Below are 23,735 nucleotides of genomic sequence, written 5' to 3'. Positions count from 1 at the left end.
AGAGGTCTGGAGCTGAGAAAGCTGATTTGTTCAGCCTGGAGAAGGGAAGGCTTCAGGGAGACCTTATAGCAGCCTTCAAATTATTAAAGAGGGACTATAGGAAAGCTGGGGAGGGGCTCTTTGTCAGGGAATGCAGGGATAGGATGGTTATAAGCTGAAAGAGGGCAGATTTAAATGAGATATTAGGAAGAATTTTTTTTCTTATGGGGATGGTGAGGCACTGGCACAGTTTGCCCATCAAAGTCATGGCTACCCCATCCCTGGAGGTGTTCAAGACAAAGCTGGATGAAGCTTTGAGCAACATGATCCAGTGGGAGGTTTCCCTGCCTATGGCAGGGGGGTTGGAACTGGAGGATCTTTACGGTCCCTTCCAACTCAAACGATTCTATGATCCTATGATTCTATATCCTAAAGTTGGTATTCTGAATTCAGAATTTAGCAACCTAGGTTTATATCTGAGCTGTATCACTTTTCATAAACCTAGGGTTTGGTAGGCTCAGGAGGGAAAAAGATCTATGCAAAATATTCTGCAGAGGCATCCCAAATATTCTGCCAAGAATCTGGAGCACAGCCATAGCGCTTCTGCAGAATCTGGTAGTTTAGTCTCATGCAGCAGGTTGAATGATCTTTGCTGGGATAACTTTTGGAAAAAGCTTTGGTGACTTCTCTTCAGAATTATTACCTACCTAATATTCATAAACAACCAAGAAGTCTCATATGTGAAGTCATGAAAGCAGCTGGAGTTGCACAGAGAAGCCAGGAAACCAAGGATGTTCTCATCATGGTTCTCAGTGTCAACTATTCAAAGTAACTGGTGGGTTGAATGTGTAGGTTTTGATGTAGAATATATCCATTCAAAGGCACTTGAAGCCTATCTGATGCTTCAGCTTAGTTTTCTAGACTCCCATCACCATATTCACATTAAATCCTCGGTTTTCCATCTCAGAAGAGAAAAAATTAGATCTGATTTTTTTTTTTAGAGGAGAGAGAAAAATCAATGAATTTAAAATTATTACATGGTAAGGAATTTGAAAAAAAAATATGAAATATGGAATACAATTTATGCTGTACTGAAAAGACTTCTTTTATTATTTTATTTCCTTAGATACTTTCTCCTTTCCCCTAGGATCAAAATCAATCTTTGTTTGCATTTTACTCCAAACAATACTCACAAATTGGTGAATGGCTTTTTAAATTCCATGTTATGATTTGACCATATGGTCAGGGTTAAAGAACAACCTGAAGCCCTGTGGTTACATCAGAGGATACAGAACTAAGCTGATCTAAACATTTAACCTGCTGTAGCAGTCAACAAAATGTTGGAAACGTTTTTTCTCTAGTTGATAGTCTAGTTGCAGACAGCTTTATCAGGCTCTTCTGTGCCTGTGCGTGATGCAGCAGCACCACTTGGTGGCTTAAGACAGCTCCTCTTTATTCATCCTGAACACTGAGCTTGAGCCAAAATCCACAATTTTCTGATTTTTCATTTTAAGATTTGAAATTATACAAAGCAGCACGGATTTCAACACAGTACTTTGGAAATGTGTGAGTCTTTATTATTTCAGAACCTTCTCTTTTATTAAAAAAGAAAAAAAAATTTAAAAAAAGGCATAGAAAGCTCTCTAATTTCTTTTTCATATCCTTCCTGGAGTTCGATGAAACTCTATGATAACCAGAGACAACAATAGGATACAATGTACCATCTTCTGAAACCCACTTTACTGTAATAAATACACAGTACTGATCTTGAAAAATAAAGATTTAAATTTTCTCTCAGTTCTTCTCTAGCCTCTGCTTCATCCATTCTTCTTATGGGAAACAAACTATTATGAAGACCAAATTAATGATTATTATCCTTCTGTTTTCAGGTTGGGAAGTAGATAACTTGGGGCAAACCCATGCAGGTAAGAACAAGTTGTGTCCACTACCTCCTATGTTCCTCTGTTCTCAGAATGCAGATGACATGATAATATCAGATTATTGAAAAGTTGTTCGTGCATCAACTGTTGTGATAATGAAGATATGTACCTCATTGTAACACTCGGATAAAAAGTGAAAGTAAAAATCTGATAAGTTTCCAGAAATCAGTGTGACCTAACCTAAAACTACAAAATTAAACTATCTTGCTGTAAAGCAAATAATTATTGCTTTTTGTCATTGATGGATAGCAATGCTATCTGTGGAAACTGATCATACTTAAATATCTACAGACTATAAATGTAAACTTTTAAAGATATAATATCTGACTTGTGTATTTTTATGATAAATTAGTCCTAGTTTGGTTGCATGTGGTTTTAACTACGAGCTCACTGCTTGTTGTAGCATTTTTTCAATTTTATAGGTTCAGCTTTGATTTAAACCCAGAAGTAAACCTGTATTTACTTCCTGAAAAGACTGAATCAAATATTTATTGCCTTTGGGACTGATCCAAACAAATTAAAATCAACTTGATACTATGGACTGATACCTACAGAGACCAATTTGGGTCCTAACAGAAAACAAAATCAAAACAATTTCATACCAAATTTCCACTTTTATAGGTGATTATGACCTGCTGGAAAGCACAGCCCAGTCTCCCCTAGGTAAGAAGCAGAATCACTGAATATTTCTCTTTTTATTTTAACTGTGTTAAAAAGGAAGCTCCAAGCTTTTTCCCTTGACAATTAGGTATTATTTTCCAATCAGTTCTAATTACGGTGACACATTTTCCAATGTGTTACTTTTAGCAGTATTATGAAAATTTATTCCTCCACCATTAAGCATTGCAATCCAGCAAGTATGTTGTTATAATTTATATCTACTTGCTTAACAATAATTACTTGATGGTGTTAAGGAAAGTCAACACCATGATTCAGTGGTTATTTTTCCTTAGAAAACTAGGAATGAATGTGCAAGAGTAATTTACTAAAATTTGGCAAGTAATGCAGTGATCTTAAGTGAGCACTGTGATTACATAGATATATTCTGCTGCATGGATGGCAAACAGATTCTCTAATAACAAGGTCACTGTTAGTGTTATGAGTTATTTGACTAAACTGCTTGAAGAATGCGAAGCAGCACAACCTCAATAAAAAAAGTACCTTGGAAATTTCCATTTATTTTGGTCAAGGTACAGTTCAATGTCTGAAACCTGCAATAGTTCAATAAATGGAAACTGGTGAGGAATAAATGCAGCTAGCAGCTCAGCTTTAATTTTTCAACCAGGTCACTAAGCTCTGGCAAGAGTAATGGTGCTTAAAAAGAGCACCACAGGGGCCATCCACGTTAGGCAGCCTCAGTAACAAAGTGGGTGTCAAGAGACACTTCCTCTACCCCTATTTCTTATTTCTCAGTAGAGTTTTAAGCTTTTGACTGTGTTAGTGAAAGTCACTTGGAGCTAGTCCTGATACAAGATTAGCCAAACAGTTAGGTTAAAATAAGAGAAAAAGGGAATGAGACTTTCTCTAAACCAGTTTTAAGCCTCCTTGTAGACTCTTGCTTTAGAATAAGGCTATAAACTGGGATTGGAGCAAATAATACACAAAGGAATGTGACAAGCTCTCAAACAGGTTTGAAATTGTCAACTGAAGCCTTGCTGAGCACGTGGAGATATAAATGAACCTATGGCCATGAAGACAGAGACAGAGACAGGGACGGAGACAGAGAAGGGATTCCCACTCTACCTTTCCTTTTTTTTTCTACAGAACCTTCTCACAAAGCCCCTCTCAGATCAGAGCCTAGGCTTATAGATAAATGGCTGGGATGTTATCTGACTCTGATCCTACCGCATCACCAAAGACATGCAGCGGCTATTTTAGATGTCTTACAGTGTCATGCCTGGCTTCCAGCAGCTGCTCCAAAAAATCATGTTAGCCTTTTGGATTTATACAAGCCCTATGCATATGATTCAGATATAGACCACTTTAAATAGCGCTAAGCGTATACCTATATTTAAGCACTGGACTTAACCTGTAGCTATCTGAAGTAGATGTCTGCATGAAAGTTGCATTCCTCAGAAGCCTCTCAGAGTAAAAGGAGAGAAATAGACACTTAGCTGACCTCTGGATTAAATATCCACTTAGGAATGAGAACTTTGTGGCTTGGAGGCACTGACTATGCTGATTAAATCTTTTTTGCTCTCTGGTGACCAGCTGTAATAGTAGACATCCATGGGCACCTAGTGTAGGATTAGGTCATTAAAGATGTCATTAAACTTTAAAGATGCCATTGAAGTCGTCTACAGATAGCCAAACTAATAGTACCTCCAGTGATACTGTGGGGTTTTCTTTTGTCACGTATCAAGAGGAGGGGGGTTATGTCCTGGGGTTTGCTTCAGCAATGTCATATTCCCAACTGTACTTGACATAGGGGACATCAGCAGAAATTGCACTGAAGATGGCTGGTCTGAACCTTTTCCTCATTATTATGATGCCTGTGGCTTTGATGAAAATGAAACAGAATCCGATAACCAGGTGGGGATTAATCTTTTAAGTAAAAACAAATGAAGGGGGGTGGAGCAGCAGGTTGCATTTTGTCTTCTGGGTGTGTTCTGGTTTGATGGTGATTAGAATAAAACAATCAGATATTTATAGGCATAAAAATGTGACAAGCAAGTTTTAAATCCTTCCTAGATTGGTATTGAATCTTTCCAAAATAGGAATGTTTACTATTGATAGAGCTTATAACTTCTAGAAGCATGGGTTAGACCCCACTTCTTCCCCTGTTGATTTAATAATCCCTTAGTCAGCCACCTTTTTTCAACATATATATGCACAGTGATTAAAGAAATGTAGACAGCCTTTGCTAGCTCACTGACAAATAAGCTTCATGATATGCAGACCCAAGGGTATGTCAAATACAGAGCAGTGCTCTAATGCACAGTGATATCTCAGGGGGACCAAAAGGAGAAAACAACCAGGCTGTTCAAGAAACAAATCCTGTCTATGGTTTCCCCTGCACATTGACAGAAAGAAGATGTGACCGTAGATGAACCATTTAACCATGTGTTGTTTGCCTTCCAAGGATTACTACTATCTGTCTGTGAAGGCTCTGTACACAGTGGGATACAGCACTTCTCTTGTTTCCCTCACCACTGCCATGGTTATCCTCTGCCGTTTCAGGTGAGTCAGGACATGAGCAGTGAGCTTTTCAGTCACTGGAGGAAAGAAGCTGGAGTTGATCGGCCCAGAACAATGTTTATTTTTTTATCTCATCAAATGTAGAATAAGAGGGAGACAACTCTTTAAGAGAGTTGTTCGCCCAGCTTGGGCACGCCCCAGTAGTCGTATTTTGGTAGGCTGTAGATTCAACTGCAGAAGCTCTGGATCTGTTTTCTGTAACTGCAGAAGCTGCATGGGACTGGGACTATTTTATTCTCCCTTGCATGTTTTTACAGGAAAATCCCCAAGTTCTCCTTTTGATCAAATTTAGAGCCAGTATTATCCACACACCTGACTTTCAGATGTTGCTGTTCTTATCACCAAGGTGCTAGAAGCTCTGACCACAGGTCAGTGTGCGCTACTTCCACAAAATAAAAGTCTGTTTTCTCTTTTTCTTCTTTTCCTTTCCCTTGCTCTTTCCTCTCTAGGAAGCTTCACTGCACTCGAAATTTTATCCACATGAACCTCTTTGTTTCATTCATCCTACGTGCTATATCTGTATTCATTAAAGATGGTGTTCTTTATGCTGAACAGGATGGAAACCACTGTTTTATCTCAACAGTAAGTAAAACCAAAGCCTTTCTCTTTATTTTTTTCAAATACCATGAGGCAAACAGCAGTCTATTCAGTAGTATAGGCTGAGAATCTGCTGGGAGAGAAGGTAATTGGTGGCAAATTTACCACATGGTTCAGAGAAAAACTATGGGTGTTGTTGTCTCATGATGCCATCCATGTCCAAGTTTGTCTTTCAGGACAAATCTATAGCTTTTGGGTTCTGATTCTATTGAAGTTGTTTCTTCCTTTAATAAATATGCATAGTGATAGGGGGTATGAGAGCAGACATAAGTAATTTCCTTCATCCAAAGGTCTGTTTTTTTCTCCAGGGACTTTTTTATTCTGGATGCCAGGCAGTTGTGTAGAGAGGGTGACCAGACAGACAGAAAATAACCCTGACAGCCATGCTCTCAAACAATCATTACTATTAGTTATATGTTTGTCTCTGAAATGTGTGGTTTCATGGAAAGCGGTCTGTTTCACAGATGCGTTTGGCTGTTACATGTAAATCCTAATTCCTCTCATATTTAAGCTAGGATATGATGTGATAAATCAATTTATTTCTTGTAATTATGATGGAATTATAATGAATTCCCAGACTGAGATTGTCTTTATCCATCCAGTTATGATCTAAATTCCCTATGAGTCACTTGCATGAAGAAAGTGCAGCTGTGTAGTTTCTGAGTCAGCCTTTTCTTTATCATTGAAACTAGTTTTTGCTTTCAATTCTTCTCCATGATAAAGTTATGTTAGGTCTGTAGTTTGTTCACACCACTCTTCTAATAGTGGCAGCTGTCTGTTTTGAAATCCTTGAAGCATAAGGCACGTTAAAATCGGCCATCTCATGACAAGACCTGCAACCCTATTAAAGTTTCCATTAAGAATCTCAAGTTCTGATGGTTAAAACATATTAGATTTGTTCCAGAGGATGGAGTTCAAGTGGAAACTAGTCAAAATTGTCAGTCTCCCACTGCTTCAGGCAGGAACTTTGGGTTTATACACTGATTCTGCTCTAATGTGTTGAAGAGTACTGTTTTTGTAGAACTAATGATACCTCAATGGGATGTAACGCTGGAAAGACAGGATGTCTTACTTTCAGGGTAGAGGTTGGTTTGCACCTGAGGCTTTTATCAATGGATCATAGAATCATTTAGGTTGGAAAAGACCTTTAAGATCATTTAGTCCAACTGCAAACCCAACACTGCCAAGTCCACTACTAAACCATGTCCCTAAGAGCCAAATCTACACATCTTTTAAATACCTCCAGGGATGATGACTCAACCACTGCCCTGGGCAGCCTGTTCCAATGCTTGATAACCATTTCAGTAAAGAAATTTTTCCTTATATCCAGTTTAAACCTCCCCTGGTGCAACTTGAGAATGTTTCCTCTCATGCTATCACTTATGGTTTGGAAGAGAGAGCTGCACCTGCCTCACTACAACCTCCTCTCACGTAGTTGTAGAGTGATGAGGTCTCCCCTCAGCCTCCTTTTCTCCAGGCTAAACAACTCCACCTCTTTATATTTTTTTTCTTTTGTCCACTGTTTTTCCACCAGTAAATGAAAGAAAGCTTCTATTGTTTTTACAGCAAATCACTCTGTTTTATTTACACTTATGTTTACTTTCATTTTCTATCTCTGAGTGACAACACTTGCAAATAGCAAGGAAATAAAATTCTCAGCTGCACACAGGAGGGTGCAGCCTTTCTGATCCCTCTTTCAGGATTTTCTGCAATTGTCCTTCCGTTTCACATCTTTCCTTGGGGTTCTCAATACACAACTGGAGTCTTTTCTTCTCTGTACTTAATTCTTGGAAGGGGGCTTAAATCTAGCAATTAGTGTCCATTGACAATGTGAACTCCCACTAATACAAGGCATTCTCAAGCTGTCTGCAGGCACTCATTGACCACCTCCCACTGGTAAAATTAGCTACCTGCCCTTTTGAGCTTTCCTTTTTAAGTGGCACCACACATTCTTCTCATGCTTTTAAAAATTTATGATTGAAAATATATAATACTAGTCCCAGCTGTGTTCCTTTTCACTAAGAGATTTGGAGAGCTTGAAAGCATTTTCTCTATCTCTTTGACAGATGCAGCATGGAAATAAATTTATTTTTCTTGATTCTCTGCAGGTGGAATGCAAAGCTGTGATGGTGTTTTTTCACTACTGTGTCATGTCCAACTACTTCTGGCTGTTCATTGAGGGATTGTACCTTTTCACCTTATTGGTAGAAACCTTTTTCCCAGAGAGGAGATATTTCTACTGGTATACTATTATCGGTTGGGGTATGTGACTTTTCTTGTCTAAAATGTGCTTCATGGTGCAAGACAACTCTATGAACCATCTAATAATTCCACATACAGTTTCAAAGCATAGTTTTATCTTTGGACAAAAGTACCACTGCAGACCGAACAGTGTTTTGCTTTTCTGTCTGTATAGACTTGAACTGGGATCTGAAGGATGCTGCATATCTTTCAGAAATGTAGGTTGAAACTGAAAATTGCCTTCTACAAGATATGGTCTTGGTGCCAAGTTCTTCAGCTTAATCAAATCTGTAATATTATATTTAGTCCATTTTCTAAGATTTCATTTGTGCCTTTCTTCCAGTCAATAGCTAAATTGAAGACATATCCATAGGGTATCCACACACGATCGTTGTACTTGAGTGGGAAACTGGAATGGGAAGAAACAAGATCTATTTCAGAAAGGCCAGTTGTACAACAGTAACAAGTGTAATTATTTTTCATGCTGGCCTTCTGGAGATAAATTGATTCCTGCAACATGTTAATTCAAACAGTTCTTTGCTGACATTTTTGTGCTGAAATCAGATGGTAAATGTGGAAGAATATAACCATTTTAAATGTACCCTAAGAAGTTTAAGTTCAGTTTCAATATTTAAACAAACATCTTCTGAAACAAAGGGGAAATAATCTTTATGTGTAAAGTCTGCATAAAAGCCTTATTCCTTAAACAAATCTCCACTGAAAAAAACTCATCCTCCTGTAACCTCAACTTTCAATTAATCCACACCTGGTTTTGTTTTTTCCCTCCTGAAGTAGCTGTGTATATGCAAAAATTCCCATCTCTTGGCAAAGACTCCTTACAATAAGAAAAAAGTTATAGAGAAGAAAGAAGAGAGCAAGTGATCAGAAATAACATATGGCATATAAAGGCTTATGGAAAAGGATGGCTATTGGAAGAAGTTATTGGAAATGAAACTGTTGAAAAAGGATGTTCAGAGTTCCTTTTGTCTTATTCACAGATGTAGAATCACATTATAGCTGAGATATGAAATTATTTTCAAAGAGAACTTGGGGGTCATGTACATGAAAATGTGACAATTATAAAAATAGGCCAATGTGTAAATCTTTTAAATCTAAACATAAATCAAAGTTTAGGTTCCTTTATTTAAGTTGTATATTAACTGAATATTTCTTTTTTAAAAAAGAAGTCATTGTAATGAAATAACTACCCAAACTGATTCAATCTGCAACCTCAAAATGTTTAGTATTGATTTGAATGCCATATCTAAGATCTAGCTGTGCAGATTATATTTATCACTTCATTTTCAAAGCTGTTTCAGTAATGTCCAGTCATAACTCTAGGTCAATCTCCATATATGGATGGGTTTGTTTTGTTTTTATAATACAATATTTTCTCAACTCATGCATAATAGTAGTTCCCCTGACCTGAGAGGGGCAACTGGCACTCTACAAGAATGGAAGCCCTTCCAGATTCTGAATGCAAGACCCATAGGGCAAAACCAGCCCCTCAGCTCAGAGGGAGTTGCACTAAAGCAGCAAGAAGCAAGAGCTCAGCATTTTGTAGCATCTGGGTGTTTATCTGTTTCTTAAAATGTGCTGAGCACAGCAGTGTCCTCATTTGATTAATGAGATTTGTACGGCTGTGTTGGTTCACATATTTTTTTCCAGTTAAATATACAATGTCCTGCTAAGTTCTCTGGATAGATTGTTGTCTTCGTGAGCTCTCTCCTTATGCCTGCTAAAATATTGTCAGCAAGAATAGCTCTTTTCTCTGCCTTTGAGGCTTGTCTGTTTTCTAATGTTACCCAAAAGCTGAAAAGAATGTGATGAAGACATATATATATCTTTTGATGTAAAGAAAAGTAGTGTGAGTATATGTATATTCATAAAGCAGATGGTTCAAAACTCCAAGCTGAGCTGAAATGTGCTTTTTGAATTGTATTTTAATGATACATGTGTCGAATCATAGAATCATAATGGTTTAAATTGGAAAACAAATTGGTTGTTGGAAAAGACCTTTAAAATAGAATCATAGAATCACCAGGTTGGAAAGGACCCACTGGATAATTGAGTCCAAACATTCCCATCAATCACTAAACCATGTCCCTGAGCACCTTATCCACCCGTCTCCTAAACACCTCCAGGGAAGGTGACTCAACCACCCCCCTGAGTGGTTCAACTCTTAACCATCAAGTTCAATCCTAAACCTGGCACTGCCAGTTTGTAAAGAGCAATAAGGCCTCCCTCCAGCCTCCTTTTCTCCAGACTAAGAAACTCCAGTTCCCTCAGCCAATCCTCCTAAGACTCGTGTTCCAGACTCTTCACCAGCTTCATTGCCCTTCTCTGGACATGCTCCAGCAACCAATGTCTTTTTGTAGTGAGGAGCCCATAATCGAACATAGGATTCAAGCTGTAGTCTCACCAGAGACAAGTACAGGGGGATGATCACTTCTCCAGTCTTGCTGGCTGCATTGTTTCTGATACAAGCCAGGATGCTGTTGGTCTTCTTGGCCACAGGGGCACACTGCTGGCTCATATTCATCTGGCCATCAACCAATATCCCCAGGTACTTTTCCAGAAGGCAGCAAAGGGTTCTTGTAACCCAAGTGCAGGACCTAGCACTTAGTTTGAACCCCATAACACTGCACTTGGCCCATCATTCCAGCCTGTCCAGAGCCCTTTATAGAGGCACCCTACCCTCGAGCATATCAACAATCCCAAGTAAGCTGGTGTCTTCTGCAAACATCTAATAAAGGATGGAGATTCTCCTTAGCTCTCCTTTTGCTGCTAATATATTTGTAGAAGCACTTTGTATTGTCTTTTATGGCAGTAGACAGATTAAGTTGTACTTGGGCTTTGGCCCTTCTTATTTTCTCCTTAGATAGCCTCACAACATCCTTGTAGTCCTCCTGAGCTGCCTGCGCCTTCTTCCAAAGTTCATAAACTTGTTTTTTTCCTGTGTTCCAACCAAAGAAAATGAGATTCCGGACTGATATTTAAAGATTATTTTTTATTATTGTGCATTTCTTTATGTTTTCTAGGTATTCTCATGTGAGAAAAGCAGACTACAATTTAAATTAAATATACATGATTACTTCTCCCCAAACCCTGTCATTTTACTTATTTTTTAACATTTTTCTTTAAAATATTTCTCTGTGTGCTTTTGTAAAGGAGGGCTTTATCAGTCATCTAGTTCTAACAGGAATATTTTTAATTCTGATAGCAGGAAAATGAGCTTTGACAGAGACTCACTTAAGTGGATTCGATTGAATGACTAATTAATGCCACACAGCCTTGCGAAATTTATGAAACTTAATTGTTCCTGTCAACTTATGACAGGCTCGTTCACCACTCCAAGCTGCGGTTATCATGGTCTTTGTTTTGGTTGCTTTTTAGCACTTTATCTCCACAGTGATAAAATGGTGCCCAAATAGACCTAGGCAGTTTCCCAGTCAAAGATTTTATTTGCCATAAAATGTAGAACTTGCTGAAAGTTACAAATATTCCTGCTAAGAAAAAATGCACGTTTAGGATTTTCAGAAAGGAAAATAAATCCTCAGTGGTTACTTACTGTTTTGAATTAATTTGTATTTCACATGCATTTTTTCTTTTAAATGGTAAAAATAAAGGCTGAAAAAGGAAATAAATTCTTTCTCCTAATGAATCTTTTAAGAGTTAAGTTTTGGGAGGTGTTTTTTTCATTTAAAAAAAGAAATATTCCTGCAAGTAATGGAATACTATGCTCCTCTGATTTCTTGTGATTGAATAACTAAAGCAAAAAGTTATTTACACAATAACAGAGAAAACGCAATATACGCAGATCATGTGCAAGAAAAACACGTATGTATACAAAAATACAATAATGAAATTACAGCTCAACATCTGCCATTCTCCAATTACTGCATAATTAGAGTAGCTCTAGGCATGGAAGCTGATGTCATTGCTTTTATTTCGTACAGACTATGTTTTAATATTCACACAACATGGTGCAGTAAAACAACTTTGAGCCGTAATGACCTGTAAGAGCATCATTCTTTCATGTTACCGATTTCGCTTCTGCAATCCCAGATTAACCAATCTGCCGACTGAAACAGATGCTTCTAGAGCTCTAAATCAATATAATTAATTGTAATTTTTCATGCACGAGTGCTATTATGAAATAATAAGTGTTTATTATAATAAGAAGTTGCAAAAAGTGTTCATTGTTGGGTACTAAATGTGTCTAAACTGCTAATGATATCACCATCGTATCTTCTGCAGGTACCCCAACGATATGTGTCACTGTCTGGGCAGTGCTGAGACTTCACTTTGATGATACTGGGTAGGTATCACTGTGTGGGAAATCATTTCACGTGTATTCAGCACTATGGCAAGGATGAAACTGATATGTAGTGATCAGAGGACATGACTAATTTCTCCTTTCACTTCTAACATTGATTTGTTTATGCAAGTTGTTTAGATCCTCTGTTCAACCTAGAGTGCTTTCCTATTCAGCTGCATAAATAGCCATAGTTTAGTCTTTATGTCCCTGTTGCACTCATGAATTAATGGAAGAAGATGTGAGCATGTACCTTGTAAACCTCCCGCTGACACAGTGACCCTCCATTCACTGCTCAGTTAACTTAGTGGAGTCCAGGATATGGTTTATCTCATTTTAAAAGAGCTGCCAGATGAATCACACCTGTGATTGTCTTCTCTCGAACTCATTATGAAGGAAGATGAATGTGATGAGCTCATCTATGGAAATTATTGCTGATATCGGTGATGTGATGAATGAAATCTGCAAAAAGAAATTGCTAAGATTTGATTTACAGAGGCAATTAGGAGTTTAGCTTCCCCTTGGAGAGTTTTTTTCCATAAGTCTATAGGGGAGATGAGTAGAGGTGGGGCAGAAATCCGTATACCGTCTTCTGTGTGAAAAAATAAAATAAGGAAATGGAATAGCTTCAGAAAGAATTCAAGAGGGTAGATCTAACCCAAATGGTCTCTCTGAAGGAAAAAATAAATGCAGAGATCCTGTAAATTTTTCTGAAGGACCAGAAGGAAAGATTGCTCCTAGACATCGCCCTGCCCATCTTGGAAGTCAGTAGATCGATTGGTCTGATAGAGCAGCAGACAAAGCTGGTGGGAATGGGCTGGAATGTACACCTTGAAAATATGAATTTATCAGTGCTTTTTAGTAATAGCTATGATTGACATTGGTGAAATGTTAGGGATAATGCTGGGAACAAAGGAGACTCAAGTTGGAATAAATGACTGTTGCGTGTCCCTTCCAACTGAAATAGTTCTGTTCTGTTCTATTCTATTCTATTCTATTCTATTCTATTCTATTCTATTCTATTCTATTCGTTGGAAAATCCACCCATGGTCCTTTGAAGACATTGTTGTGGGTGAAAGACATCATTATGTACCCAAGTCCTATTTCCAAGAGACTTGGGCTTCTGTTTTAATTTTGCATTATACTAGGGATACCTGGATACAAACTTCACACAAGACTCACTATTCTGTTGGGTTTTCTTCATCCTTGTTCTTTCATGCTCTTTTTGGAAAGCACATAAAGTCCTTTCTCCACTGGGGTAGCCACTGCTTTGATCCAAAGTTCTATTTCAAAATTAAGACCAATTAAATTGTTTATTTCCATGCAAAACAATCTAGAAACCCCTGTTATGTCATTATTATGATTACAAATCTGGTCTTAAATGTATGAATTTCTCTTAGGAGTCCAAACAATTTTTGCATTTTTGTGGGTAGGAGGAATGTCTCACAGAAGAAAAAAGAAAACCAAAACCTCTTTCCTTCCTTTTAATTAGAGAAGCTATTTAGCATGCAACACATTTAGACAGATTCTAGCTGAGTGTCTCAGCGGTTACTTTTTAAAAATCAGCAAGCATTGTTCTGGGGGTGGTGGAGAAGCCAACATGAGCCTGAAAACATTGCAGAAATTACTGAACTGGGGAAACCACAGTTGCAAAGGCATGGACTAGAATGCAGACTCTGAGTCTCCCTCTCCCCCAGCTTTCTCCTTATAAAACTGGCAGAGTTCCCTTGACTTCAGCTCCTGACTCACATCACTGTAAGTGACAGGTTTGTGGGCACAAATGCAACTGTCTGTTTATCCAGAGCTGTGCCATTAATTAATTAAATTGAGCTATATGAAGCTATATGAGTTAAATTGAGCTATATGAATTAAATTGAGCTATACCATATGTACACCAGAGATGTAACAGAGATCAGACCTCTTCAAATGGAAATCAATCCCTCCCCCATGTCACTGGCTCCCTTCCTTAATCCATCCTGAAAAACACTCCTGCATGTCTGACCTCCACTGTAGCAATGCATTTGAATGAACTTAGGGAGCCTGTTTATGTAGCTTGTTGGCTGTTATCACGGAGTGTTCTGTTGTGTATTGCGTATTTTTCTTTCTGGTCATGTTCGTCTGGTGAGAAGATTATGTTTCTTCAACCACATCCATCCAATAGATGTCACAGGGGCTGGATCAAAACAAGTCCTTGAAAAAACTTTTGTGTGAGCTTGATCTAACTCATTTTTGGTATCTCCAAGGTAGACAATGGCAACTGATCTTGTTGGGGATACATCCTATAAAAGGAGAGGAATAGGTCTAAGAATACGCATTTGTAGGGGATGATCTATTGCCCCAGAGTACCCATTTTAAATACATTAATACAAAAAAAAAAATAATCCATCAACAACCTCCAAGTGTCTATTTGTCCCAATTGGAATTTAGGATAATTAACTGGGCTGTAGATGCCTTCAACATAGATGACTGGAACTAGAACAGGTCGATTTTGAGGGGAACGATTTCAAGGTGAAAGATTTAGGTTAGATACTACGAAGATATTTTTTGCTGTGAGGGTGGCGAAGCACTGGAACAGGTTGTCCAGAGAAGTCATGGGTGCCCCATCCCTGGAGGTTTTGAAGGCCAGGCTGGATGAGGCTTTGAGCAACCTGATTCAGTGGAAGTTGCCCTGCCACAGGGGGGCTGGAGCTGGATGATCTTTAAGGTCCCTTCCAGATAGATAATTGCTGATTTTAGATGTTTTTGTTTTGTGGCATACAATTGTTGATAACTGAATAAAAGCCTGATTTCCAGACTGTGGGTGAGAAGGACTTCCCTGTAAAAATTTGTCCTCTTTCGAATATTTTAAGTTGAATATCCATACTGGGGTAACTCAGAAATGTTACTTTGCATTTGAAAATCTAAGCCATAGGTCCCATAGAATTCGGGGGATTCACAGACAGAAAGAAAAAGATGTAAATTTGTGCAAATTTGACAGCCCAGCTCTAAATTTTCTCTCTTCTCACCAGCTCTATGATACAAATCCTTAGTCTTATTTATGGGAATAGAGTATAATATTGCATATGTAAGTCAAAATAATTTCTAAGCCAGGCATCACTCAGCTACTTGGGATTTCTCTGACATGCACTTTGATGATGGAATTTTAGCTCTGCATCTTCACATTTACACATGTTTAAAGTTTTGTTTAAAGTACAGATTTTCACTTTTACTCCAGATATTACCAGGCAGCCATTTATGTGACAAAGAATTTGCATCAAGCTCTCCTAAGATCAGAGATGTTTTATTCCTGTATCCTCTTTCAAATCATTCCTGGGCATCTGACAAATAAAAGAACCATGACAACCAATGCTGGGACTTTTGATTGTTGTCCCAGTGGGAGGGAAACCCTCCTTCTAAGAACTGCAGGTACAAAATAGACATTTTTTTGTGATTTTATATTTTCCCAAGGGATGTACAAGGGAAAGAAAGCAGACATAGGGAAAAGACATATTTAACAGATAATCAAATTCTTAATGGCTTAAAATAGTGTAGCAGGGGTAGTATGGCAGGGGAAATAAGATTTTTTTCATTATTAGTGACTTTCTAGCCTTAAAAATATATGTTAAATTTAAATTCCCAAATGTTTATGGATGCTTTAGTTAGCTTTCTCTACAAATGAATGTCCAAACGCATCTATTTAGAATAAATTTCTGTACAATCCTTTGCTGAATCTGGAGGAAGATTATAAATGCTGATGTCAAAATGCTATTTTGTTTATACTCACTCACTCCCAACACCATAATAAAAGGAGCTGACCCCAACTCTTGTTCAATACTTGAACCTTCTTAGATGAATCCTTGTTCCTTGGTAGGACTTGCCACTCAATGACTGGAAAATCATTTTGTTACTACCTCCAGTCTCCAGTATGTCCTTGTGTACTAGATATGTATAAGAATTCTCAAATTAGTGTAAGGAACTAGCATCCATATCTTTTTACTGTGAAAAAGTACATCAAATTTTGGAATAGCCATCTCTCACAATTTCAGGTGTCCCTGTCTTTCTTTTCCTTGTACAGAGTTGTTAGCTTAAAGGGACAATTTTACAGTTGTACTTTCTGCACACACAGAAACATTCATAGAGGCTAAACTGTTAGGTAAGAGGTATGACTAAAATGGCCACAAAAATACTTATTTTGCTGTCAAATAAGTCAGGTAATGCTGTGAAAGAAAGGTACAGCAGGAACAGGCTAAAAAACTAATTCCTTTGAACCGAAATAAAATAATTGATCTTCAAGATCTATCTCCCACTCTCTGCCTCCTTAAAAACTTTTGTAAGTTTATTCACTCCCTTGTTACGTCTTTATCTTTCCTTCTCTTTTCCCACCCCATTATTTTGTTAACAACTGCAGCTGCTGGGACATGAATGACAACACTGCCTTGTGGTGGGTGATCAAGGGTCCGGTAGTTGGATCAATCATGGTAAGTAGCAGTTGAAGGAGGTTCTTCCTCAACAAGTCTGAGGTCAAACTGATACAAGTAGCTGCAAATGGCTTTACAAACATTGCTGTGGGACTACTGGGCAGCTTGTCTGAATGTCCTCCATTCACAACTGCCAAGTAATTCCATTGTTATCACAAAGGTTTAGTACAAATTAAGAGTTGGTGTTCTGTCTGCAAGCAAATACAATGTAGACAAGGAGTTATTCCCTTGCTTAAACATAGATACTGAATGCCAAAACTAATACCCTAGAGGATATGGAAGATTTGCCTGGGGCTGGCAGATATGACATAGGTTTTATGGGAATCCTGTGCCATTTGGTGTGGCAGCTGAAGGCCAAGTGGGACAGCCCAAGGCATATAAAACAATACTAGATGCCAGTGACTAGGAACATAGACTATGTCTTTTTAATGGAATTCCTTTCACATCAATATTTATCTGTCTAATATTACCTTTATATTTATAATAGTATTGTAGACATTGTGGAAGTTGTTCAATTATCAGCAAGGTATTTAAAGCTCTGTTTAGTTGATAGTGGTCTTGGATTTGACTCAGATGATGCTACATACCTGTGTATGGATGACTGAGAAGTTCTAAAGTACCCTGTTCAGGCTCCAGAGGTGCCCCAAAAGAATACAGGAATTTTAAAATGGTATTGGGCTTCTTCAGCAGCAAAATTAAATTGAGCCCCTAAACAGTATTGTTAGCAGCACACAAAGAGCTGTTGGCTTATCATACTTAGGTGTCTAGTTCTGGGCATGCTAAGCTGTTCTCCATACTCCACTGACAGCATGGCCAGGTCTTCAATTACTCTTGTGGGAATTCAGACAAACAGCTCAGAGGTAACTATCTACTTGTAGCTATTTTCATCAGGCTGGGTGCTTCTCCTTTTAGGTAATATATCATTATAATTATTTTTTACTTTCTTTTTTTTTTTGCCTAGATAAACTTTGTGCTTTTTATTGGCATAATTGTGATACTTGTGCAGAAACTCCAGTCACCTGATATTGGAGGCAATGAATCCAGCATTTACTTGTAAGTACAAATAAAGCAGAAATCAATTTAAATTTCTAATATACACATAGGAAAAAAGACAAAGTGAAAAAGGTACTTCAGCTGAATTAATCTCATTTTCAAAAATAGTCACAGGACCTATTGAAGTGCTTTGGTTGATTTTGACTTTTCTTTTAATCCAAAAGCCACTAAAGTTCATTTTATGCCAGCATTCATTTTTCTTTAAATAATAAAAGCATAAATACAAGATTGAAAACCTCTAAAACTTATTTACAGGTCAATGTCTGGAAATTAACATACTGACCAAGCATAAATATTATTATATGCATGGGACAGTCTGCTGTGCTTCATAAGTTCCAAGAACATGATCCAGTTTCATTGAAAGCAGTTAGATATGGTGAAGTTTTCATCAACTTAAGACTGAATCTTAATGTAGGAAAGATCTCGTAAAGTTGTCTGTGTTCATATTTCTGATAACTTTGAATGAATTCAACCTAAGTTAAACAAGTTCTGCCCCCTCAGTTAGAATTGCTTAAAAATTATAGAATCATCGAATAGCTTGGGTTGCAAGGGACCTTAAAGATCATCAAGTTCCAAGCCCCCTGCAATGAGCAGGGATGTGTCCCACTAGATCAGGCTGCCCAAAGCCCCCTCCAACCTGGCCTTGAACACCTCCTTGCAAAACAACTTAGAAGTTTTGAATATTTTCTTGTGATTCCAATTTTTTTATAGTCAGCATCATTTTTTTTGCTAGTTTCCACTTCGTTAGAGAGCAGAGATTGACCATTTGAGATAGTTGTCATTCCCATGTTAAATGCATGCAGTCATTTACTATATAACAACTATAGAACCATTTTGAGAAAGTATTATATGCAGCATAACATTTGGTGTTTTCTTGGCTTTTCAGTCTAAACACCATGCACATTTGCTTCACATATTTTTCTGAGCTGCAGTTATTTCAAGCACTCATAAACATAGGTAAGATAATTAGATTTAGCACTGGATTAAAAAAGATATCAGGATAAAGTAGGAAAACCTTATTTTTAGTTCTTTAAAAAAAGAATATCCAGTGATTAGTTTCACCCTAAGCAACCACACTCATAGTATAATGATGTCATCTCACTAAATGATAATTTTCGGGGAAAAATATGTTCTGCAGCTGCCTGCTTTTCTTCTCTTCTTTGTCTTGTTTACATTTACCTGAAATGCTAATAATTTATGCATCACTTTTTCATGTCTCTAGTCAGACATCCACTTACTGAAAGCAGTGTCCTTGAAACTTTCTCTAAACAAAAACAATGCTTTAAATTCATTCTGCAGGTGGAATTATCTCAGAATTAAAATTCAGGAAAGTGTAGTGAATAGGTTAACTTTATGCATGGTTTGTCCCACAGCTTGCATGAAGACTTTCCATCTAAGTGATGATGGGAAATTGTCTACTGAAAATTAGATTGTAACTAGCACCCAAGATCTGCAGACCTGGTGTGACTATGACCTGCTATGTGCATGTTTGGTGTCTGGTGCATATCTCTCACATATGAAGCAAAGCATGCCATAGACTCCAGTGATTTAAATAGATTATAAAACATCCTTCTCATTTTTTATCAATATGGTGACTGAGTTTCACTGATTTTTTTCCTATGTGTATAGTTACCCACCAAAACCAAGAAAAATACATCATATTTTCTGTTTCATTCGCTGCCATTATTTTTCATATTTTTTTGCAACTTTATAAATGGTTGTGTATAAATTGATCTTGCATTTATGTATGTGTTATGAAGTGGAGTGTTGTTTATCCAAACAGATTCAACAACAGAAGTCACACAGAGATTGTAAAAAGAAATGAAATGAATAAGTCTATGCAGATTTACACCAAGCATATTCAATACTGTGCACACAGATCCTGTAAAAAGAGAACTGTTATAATGAAGAAAAACAACAGATCATACCATGGTTATGTCACCATATTGAGACCTCTGTGACATTTAGTCTGTGGTCCGTATTAAACATTTTCCATGTCATATTTCCCTGCTTCAAACTATTAAATGTCATTCCATCAGACCAAATTCTCCATTCAGATCCTTATTACACATCATATTTAAGTACTTTGCCTTTAGTACATGAGACAGGTCAGCTGTGGTTGAGGAAGGATGTTCATCCTGTTTCTGAAGGTAGTATCACACAATATCTCCATCAGTAATTGAGATTTGCTCTAATATCTACCTTCCACTCTTTGGAATAAGCCTTTAAGCTAAGTCTTCCATCACCAAAAAAGAAAGAAAAGGTCCCCCCAAAATTTTTTCTTGATTTTGTGTAGGATTTACTAATTTCTTGTATCTATGTTATGTGTTTATTTTCAGGCCCTTACAATTGTTATTTTATTTTAGGAAAATCTACATCCAGTTCTATTTCATAGACACTATTATATGGTTCTACAAATCATCGAAGCCTGTGTTTGGCCCTAAAAACCTCAGGGATGTGCTTGAATTCAAAGATTAATTATATATCATTACCACTGTGCACTCATTATTAAAAATCCCCACTGCAAGCTATGACAGGAACACAGCAGAAGAGTGCACTACTGGGGAACTAATGCTTAATTAGTGCAAACACTAGAGATTGTAAGACTTGCTTTTAAAAAGTCGAACAATAATTTGTGTAATTTACAGCATGATAACAAATTCTTTATTCCCATTAAAAAATACAATTTTTCTCTCTAAATAGCCTGATGATCGTCATATGCAATAGCCCTTGCCTTTAGGCACACAGGAACTTGGACTCTTGTAGCTAATTCCTAAGAACTTTCTGCAGCAGATAAATGCTTTAATGATTGTAAACTTCCATTTTATTGACTTGTATATTCAGTCATTCATTACCAGTCTCCTGCCTGATCGATTTTTATTTACTCAAAGCTGCCTGCATGCTGCTGAACCTATTTCAGACTCAACGGCTCAAAACATGTCAGATTCTGAGAGAACAATAACTCCATCCTTCTTTTACTGATGTTTTAGATAGAAACTCCTCCTTATAGCTGAAGTGATTGGAAACTTAAGTTCATCAAAATTATCTAAGCAGCTGAGGTGGGAATTATAAAGGAAATTAAAGCCACTTTCTTTAATAATGATTTTAATTATATTATTCCTTTTTGTTTGATTTTTTGACAGCTTTAGGCAGTTTTTAAACTTCCTCCCAGTAGCCATCATAATCTTTACTTTTTGATATGACAAGTCAACTGTCAAAGGCATAGAAAGTCATAACTTTGTTTCTTTAGCTGTGTTTGGTTTCAGTTAACCTGTATCAGTCCTGAATAATTCCACAAAATTAAGCATCAAACCAAAGCAAGTCCAGTAATGTAAATGCAATAGATAGTTAACTAAGTGAGAAGTTCTGAGATTCTCAAGTGTTGAGGAAGCATAAAGTAATATAAATTACAGTCTTAAAGTAATTAAGGCAATTATCTGCGTAGTTCAGACAAGTTTTTTCGCTCTATCTGGTGAAAGAATTGCATAAACAATTGCAATGTGCCAGGGTCATGGACACGACATACTCAAATTTATAGTACAAATTAAAATGTCTTGTATTTATACCTGTATATTCAATCCAGTTAGATTTTACATAACATGCTTCCAAACTGAAAGCACTGCCTGGTTTTTAGCAATCGCTAATTACACAGTTTGTAAATATTTCAAAGTGGCAGTTGATTATTTAGGGTGCTGTTCCACCATATGCTAACCTTAATATGGCTGATTCAGCACACAGTGTGTCACACCATTATTTGGATGGATTTTCACACACCAGACCCTTGTATGGAATTTTAGCAAACAGATGGCAAATGGATATGAGAAGGCCTTATTGTTTTTCCCATGAGAAACCCAACTGATAGTATGTAACATGGTATGTCAGTATTTGCTTTGAGGCAACCTAGTTTTGATCAAGGTGTTGTGATCGAGTGTATTCACCCTCCAAAAAAACCCCATATTCCAATAGAAATGCATACACAGAACTAAACTCATGCTGTTATTTACATGAGCATTGTTGTGTTGCTGAAAGAGTCATTACAGACAGAAGATCATCTAACAGTATCACTACTATAAACTACTACAGTAATTAAGTAGGTGTGCATGATGTAGATGCATGGTGGACTAACCTTTAAGATTAAAAAGGCCCACACATTTCCATCAAGTCTTCGATTATTCATTCATGTTCAAAAATCAAACACACATAACTGACAAAGCTTCTTTTTTAATTTTATTTTTATTTCCAGTTTATCATTAATAGTATAATTTGGGAGGGGGAAGCTTGTTTCTGCTTTTGCTTTAACAGATTCTTCATAAATTTTGTATCACACGTTGAACTCAATGAAAAGAAAATAAACCCCACATAATATCTAGCTAATTCAGGTCTACGTCATTCCTCAGCATCTTGCTGGAAAGAAAGGAGAAACATGGCATATATCATAGGTAGGTATGATTTTAAATATGGTGCAACCTTGAGGGTTAGGGCAGGAGAAGCAATGCTGTAACACAAATGTTTTGGTAAGCAACACTCCTCTACAGTTCACCTACAAAGTCATTGGGCACTCAGTGATTCATTCTGCTACCGCTTTGTCTTGCTGCAAGTGCTCAAAATGCCAGCATTAATAATTATCAACAGCGTCTTTGTGCCAAAAGTCTCATTTTTGAGAAGCAAATGGCAGATGTTTAATGAATGGTTCTTTCATTTATGGTTCTTTAGCATGGCACTTTAATTTTTTAACCCCAGGTACTATCAGTTGAATGCTGGAATGCCCACTAACCCAGCAATGAAAGGAACCCATGTCCCTGGGTAAATTCTTTTCTATCACAAGAAAATACAATGGAAGACATAGACAATGACCATTTAGTGTCAGTGCATGATCAGCAAGGATCTAGTTCTCATTTGTCAAAAGTAGTTGGAAATTAGGAGTTTGCTGCTTTGATTGAAAATAATTCTTGATGGATTTATTTAATGTTCTAATGAAAATATTTTCATTCACAACTACTATACTTTTCATTTACATTTCCCAAGACAAATTATTATTGTGGGTGTTGGTTTTAGGGGCTTTTTTGTTTCTAATTTGGGGTTTTGTGTGGGAAGCAGGGATGGTAATTTGTGCCAAATGTTTTCAGGTAGGGATTGGAAAAAAAATTGCATACTCCTTAGGAATGTAATTTAATGTAGGCTATGTACCATAGTTAGTAAGAATATAATTACACAGGAATTTATTTATTTTCAGATAAAGTTATTGAAAACCCTAGTCTGCTTTGATTATATATCTATACATTTGCTGTGATCTCAACAAGTATAAAATCAAACAGCACAGAATATTTACTGTGTTTGTAGTGTTCCTGTGACTTGTTATCCCTGTTGAACAGCTGAGGGTATGATGCACAAAGGGGACTACTAAAAATTACCCACGGTGCCTGTGCCTGGTAGGGGAACATGAATATACATCTGTGGTTGTCAAATCTAGCTTCCTAAACTGAATGCTGCATTTCATCTAGTATGCGTCTTTTACATTCTTACAATGATGATGAGATCAGACCCAAAACCATGTCCACCTTGAAAGTGGTTTTGTTATTTCTTGGGCCACTGGCCAAAGGGATATTCCAGAAGAGAAAAACCAATATTTTCCAAGGAATTTCTATTGATTTCCAATGATATACAAGCACTTTACTGTAGATTTGACAGGCTCTGATTTTCAAATGATTCATCACAAAACTTGTTTCTTGTGGTTACAAGATCAAGTGTGATTAATGACGTGCTAAAATGTTCTCTGCTTCTGTTATTTTGAAATCCTTAGAAGGTGGTTAGTGGAAGTCCACTGAGCCTTTGCCTGCGCAGATGATATCTGTATGATGGAGATTGGTTCCTGTTTCTTTCTATTTTGAAGTAGTAATTAAAAATAGGATAATTTTGTGTTTAAACATTATTTGTGCACATTGCTGTAAGGTA

The 23,735-nt window shown here is 37.1% G+C and overlaps 1 protein-coding gene across 9 annotated transcripts in view; it reads left to right on the top strand.

Annotated features, from left to right (window-relative positions):
• ADCYAP1R1 (ADCYAP receptor type I) overlaps positions 1 to 23,735 on the top strand; it is a 134,188-nt gene that overhangs the window by 92,629 nt on the left and 17,824 nt on the right. For 8 of the 9 annotated variants that reach the window (XM_069859217.1, XM_069859215.1, XM_069859216.1 and 5 more), the window contains exons 5-13: positions 1,869 to 1,904; positions 2,541 to 2,582; positions 4,348 to 4,451; positions 5,002 to 5,099; positions 5,567 to 5,699; positions 7,823 to 7,976; positions 12,216 to 12,276; positions 16,661 to 16,730; positions 17,692 to 17,783. In XM_069859217.1, the coding sequence (XP_069715318.1) occupies positions 1,869 to 1,904; positions 2,541 to 2,582; positions 4,348 to 4,451; positions 5,002 to 5,099; positions 5,567 to 5,699; positions 7,823 to 7,976; positions 12,216 to 12,276; positions 16,661 to 16,730; positions 17,692 to 17,783 (790 nt within the window). Of the gene's footprint in view, positions 1 to 1,868; positions 1,905 to 2,540; positions 2,583 to 4,347; positions 4,452 to 5,001; positions 5,100 to 5,566; positions 5,700 to 7,822; positions 7,977 to 12,215; positions 12,277 to 16,660; positions 16,731 to 17,691; positions 17,784 to 22,180; positions 22,223 to 23,735 lie in introns of all 9 variants that reach the window. The other variant, XM_069859221.1, reaches the window with a different exon arrangement.

Source organism: Phaenicophaeus curvirostris, chromosome 6 (assembly GCF_032191515.1).
Source record: "Phaenicophaeus curvirostris isolate KB17595 chromosome 6, BPBGC_Pcur_1.0, whole genome shotgun sequence".
Lineage (NCBI taxonomy): Eukaryota > Metazoa > Chordata > Aves > Cuculiformes > Cuculidae > Phaenicophaeus > Phaenicophaeus curvirostris.
Note: the sequence above shows the minus strand (reverse complement) of the source record. Positions and strands in the feature narration are given on the sequence as shown.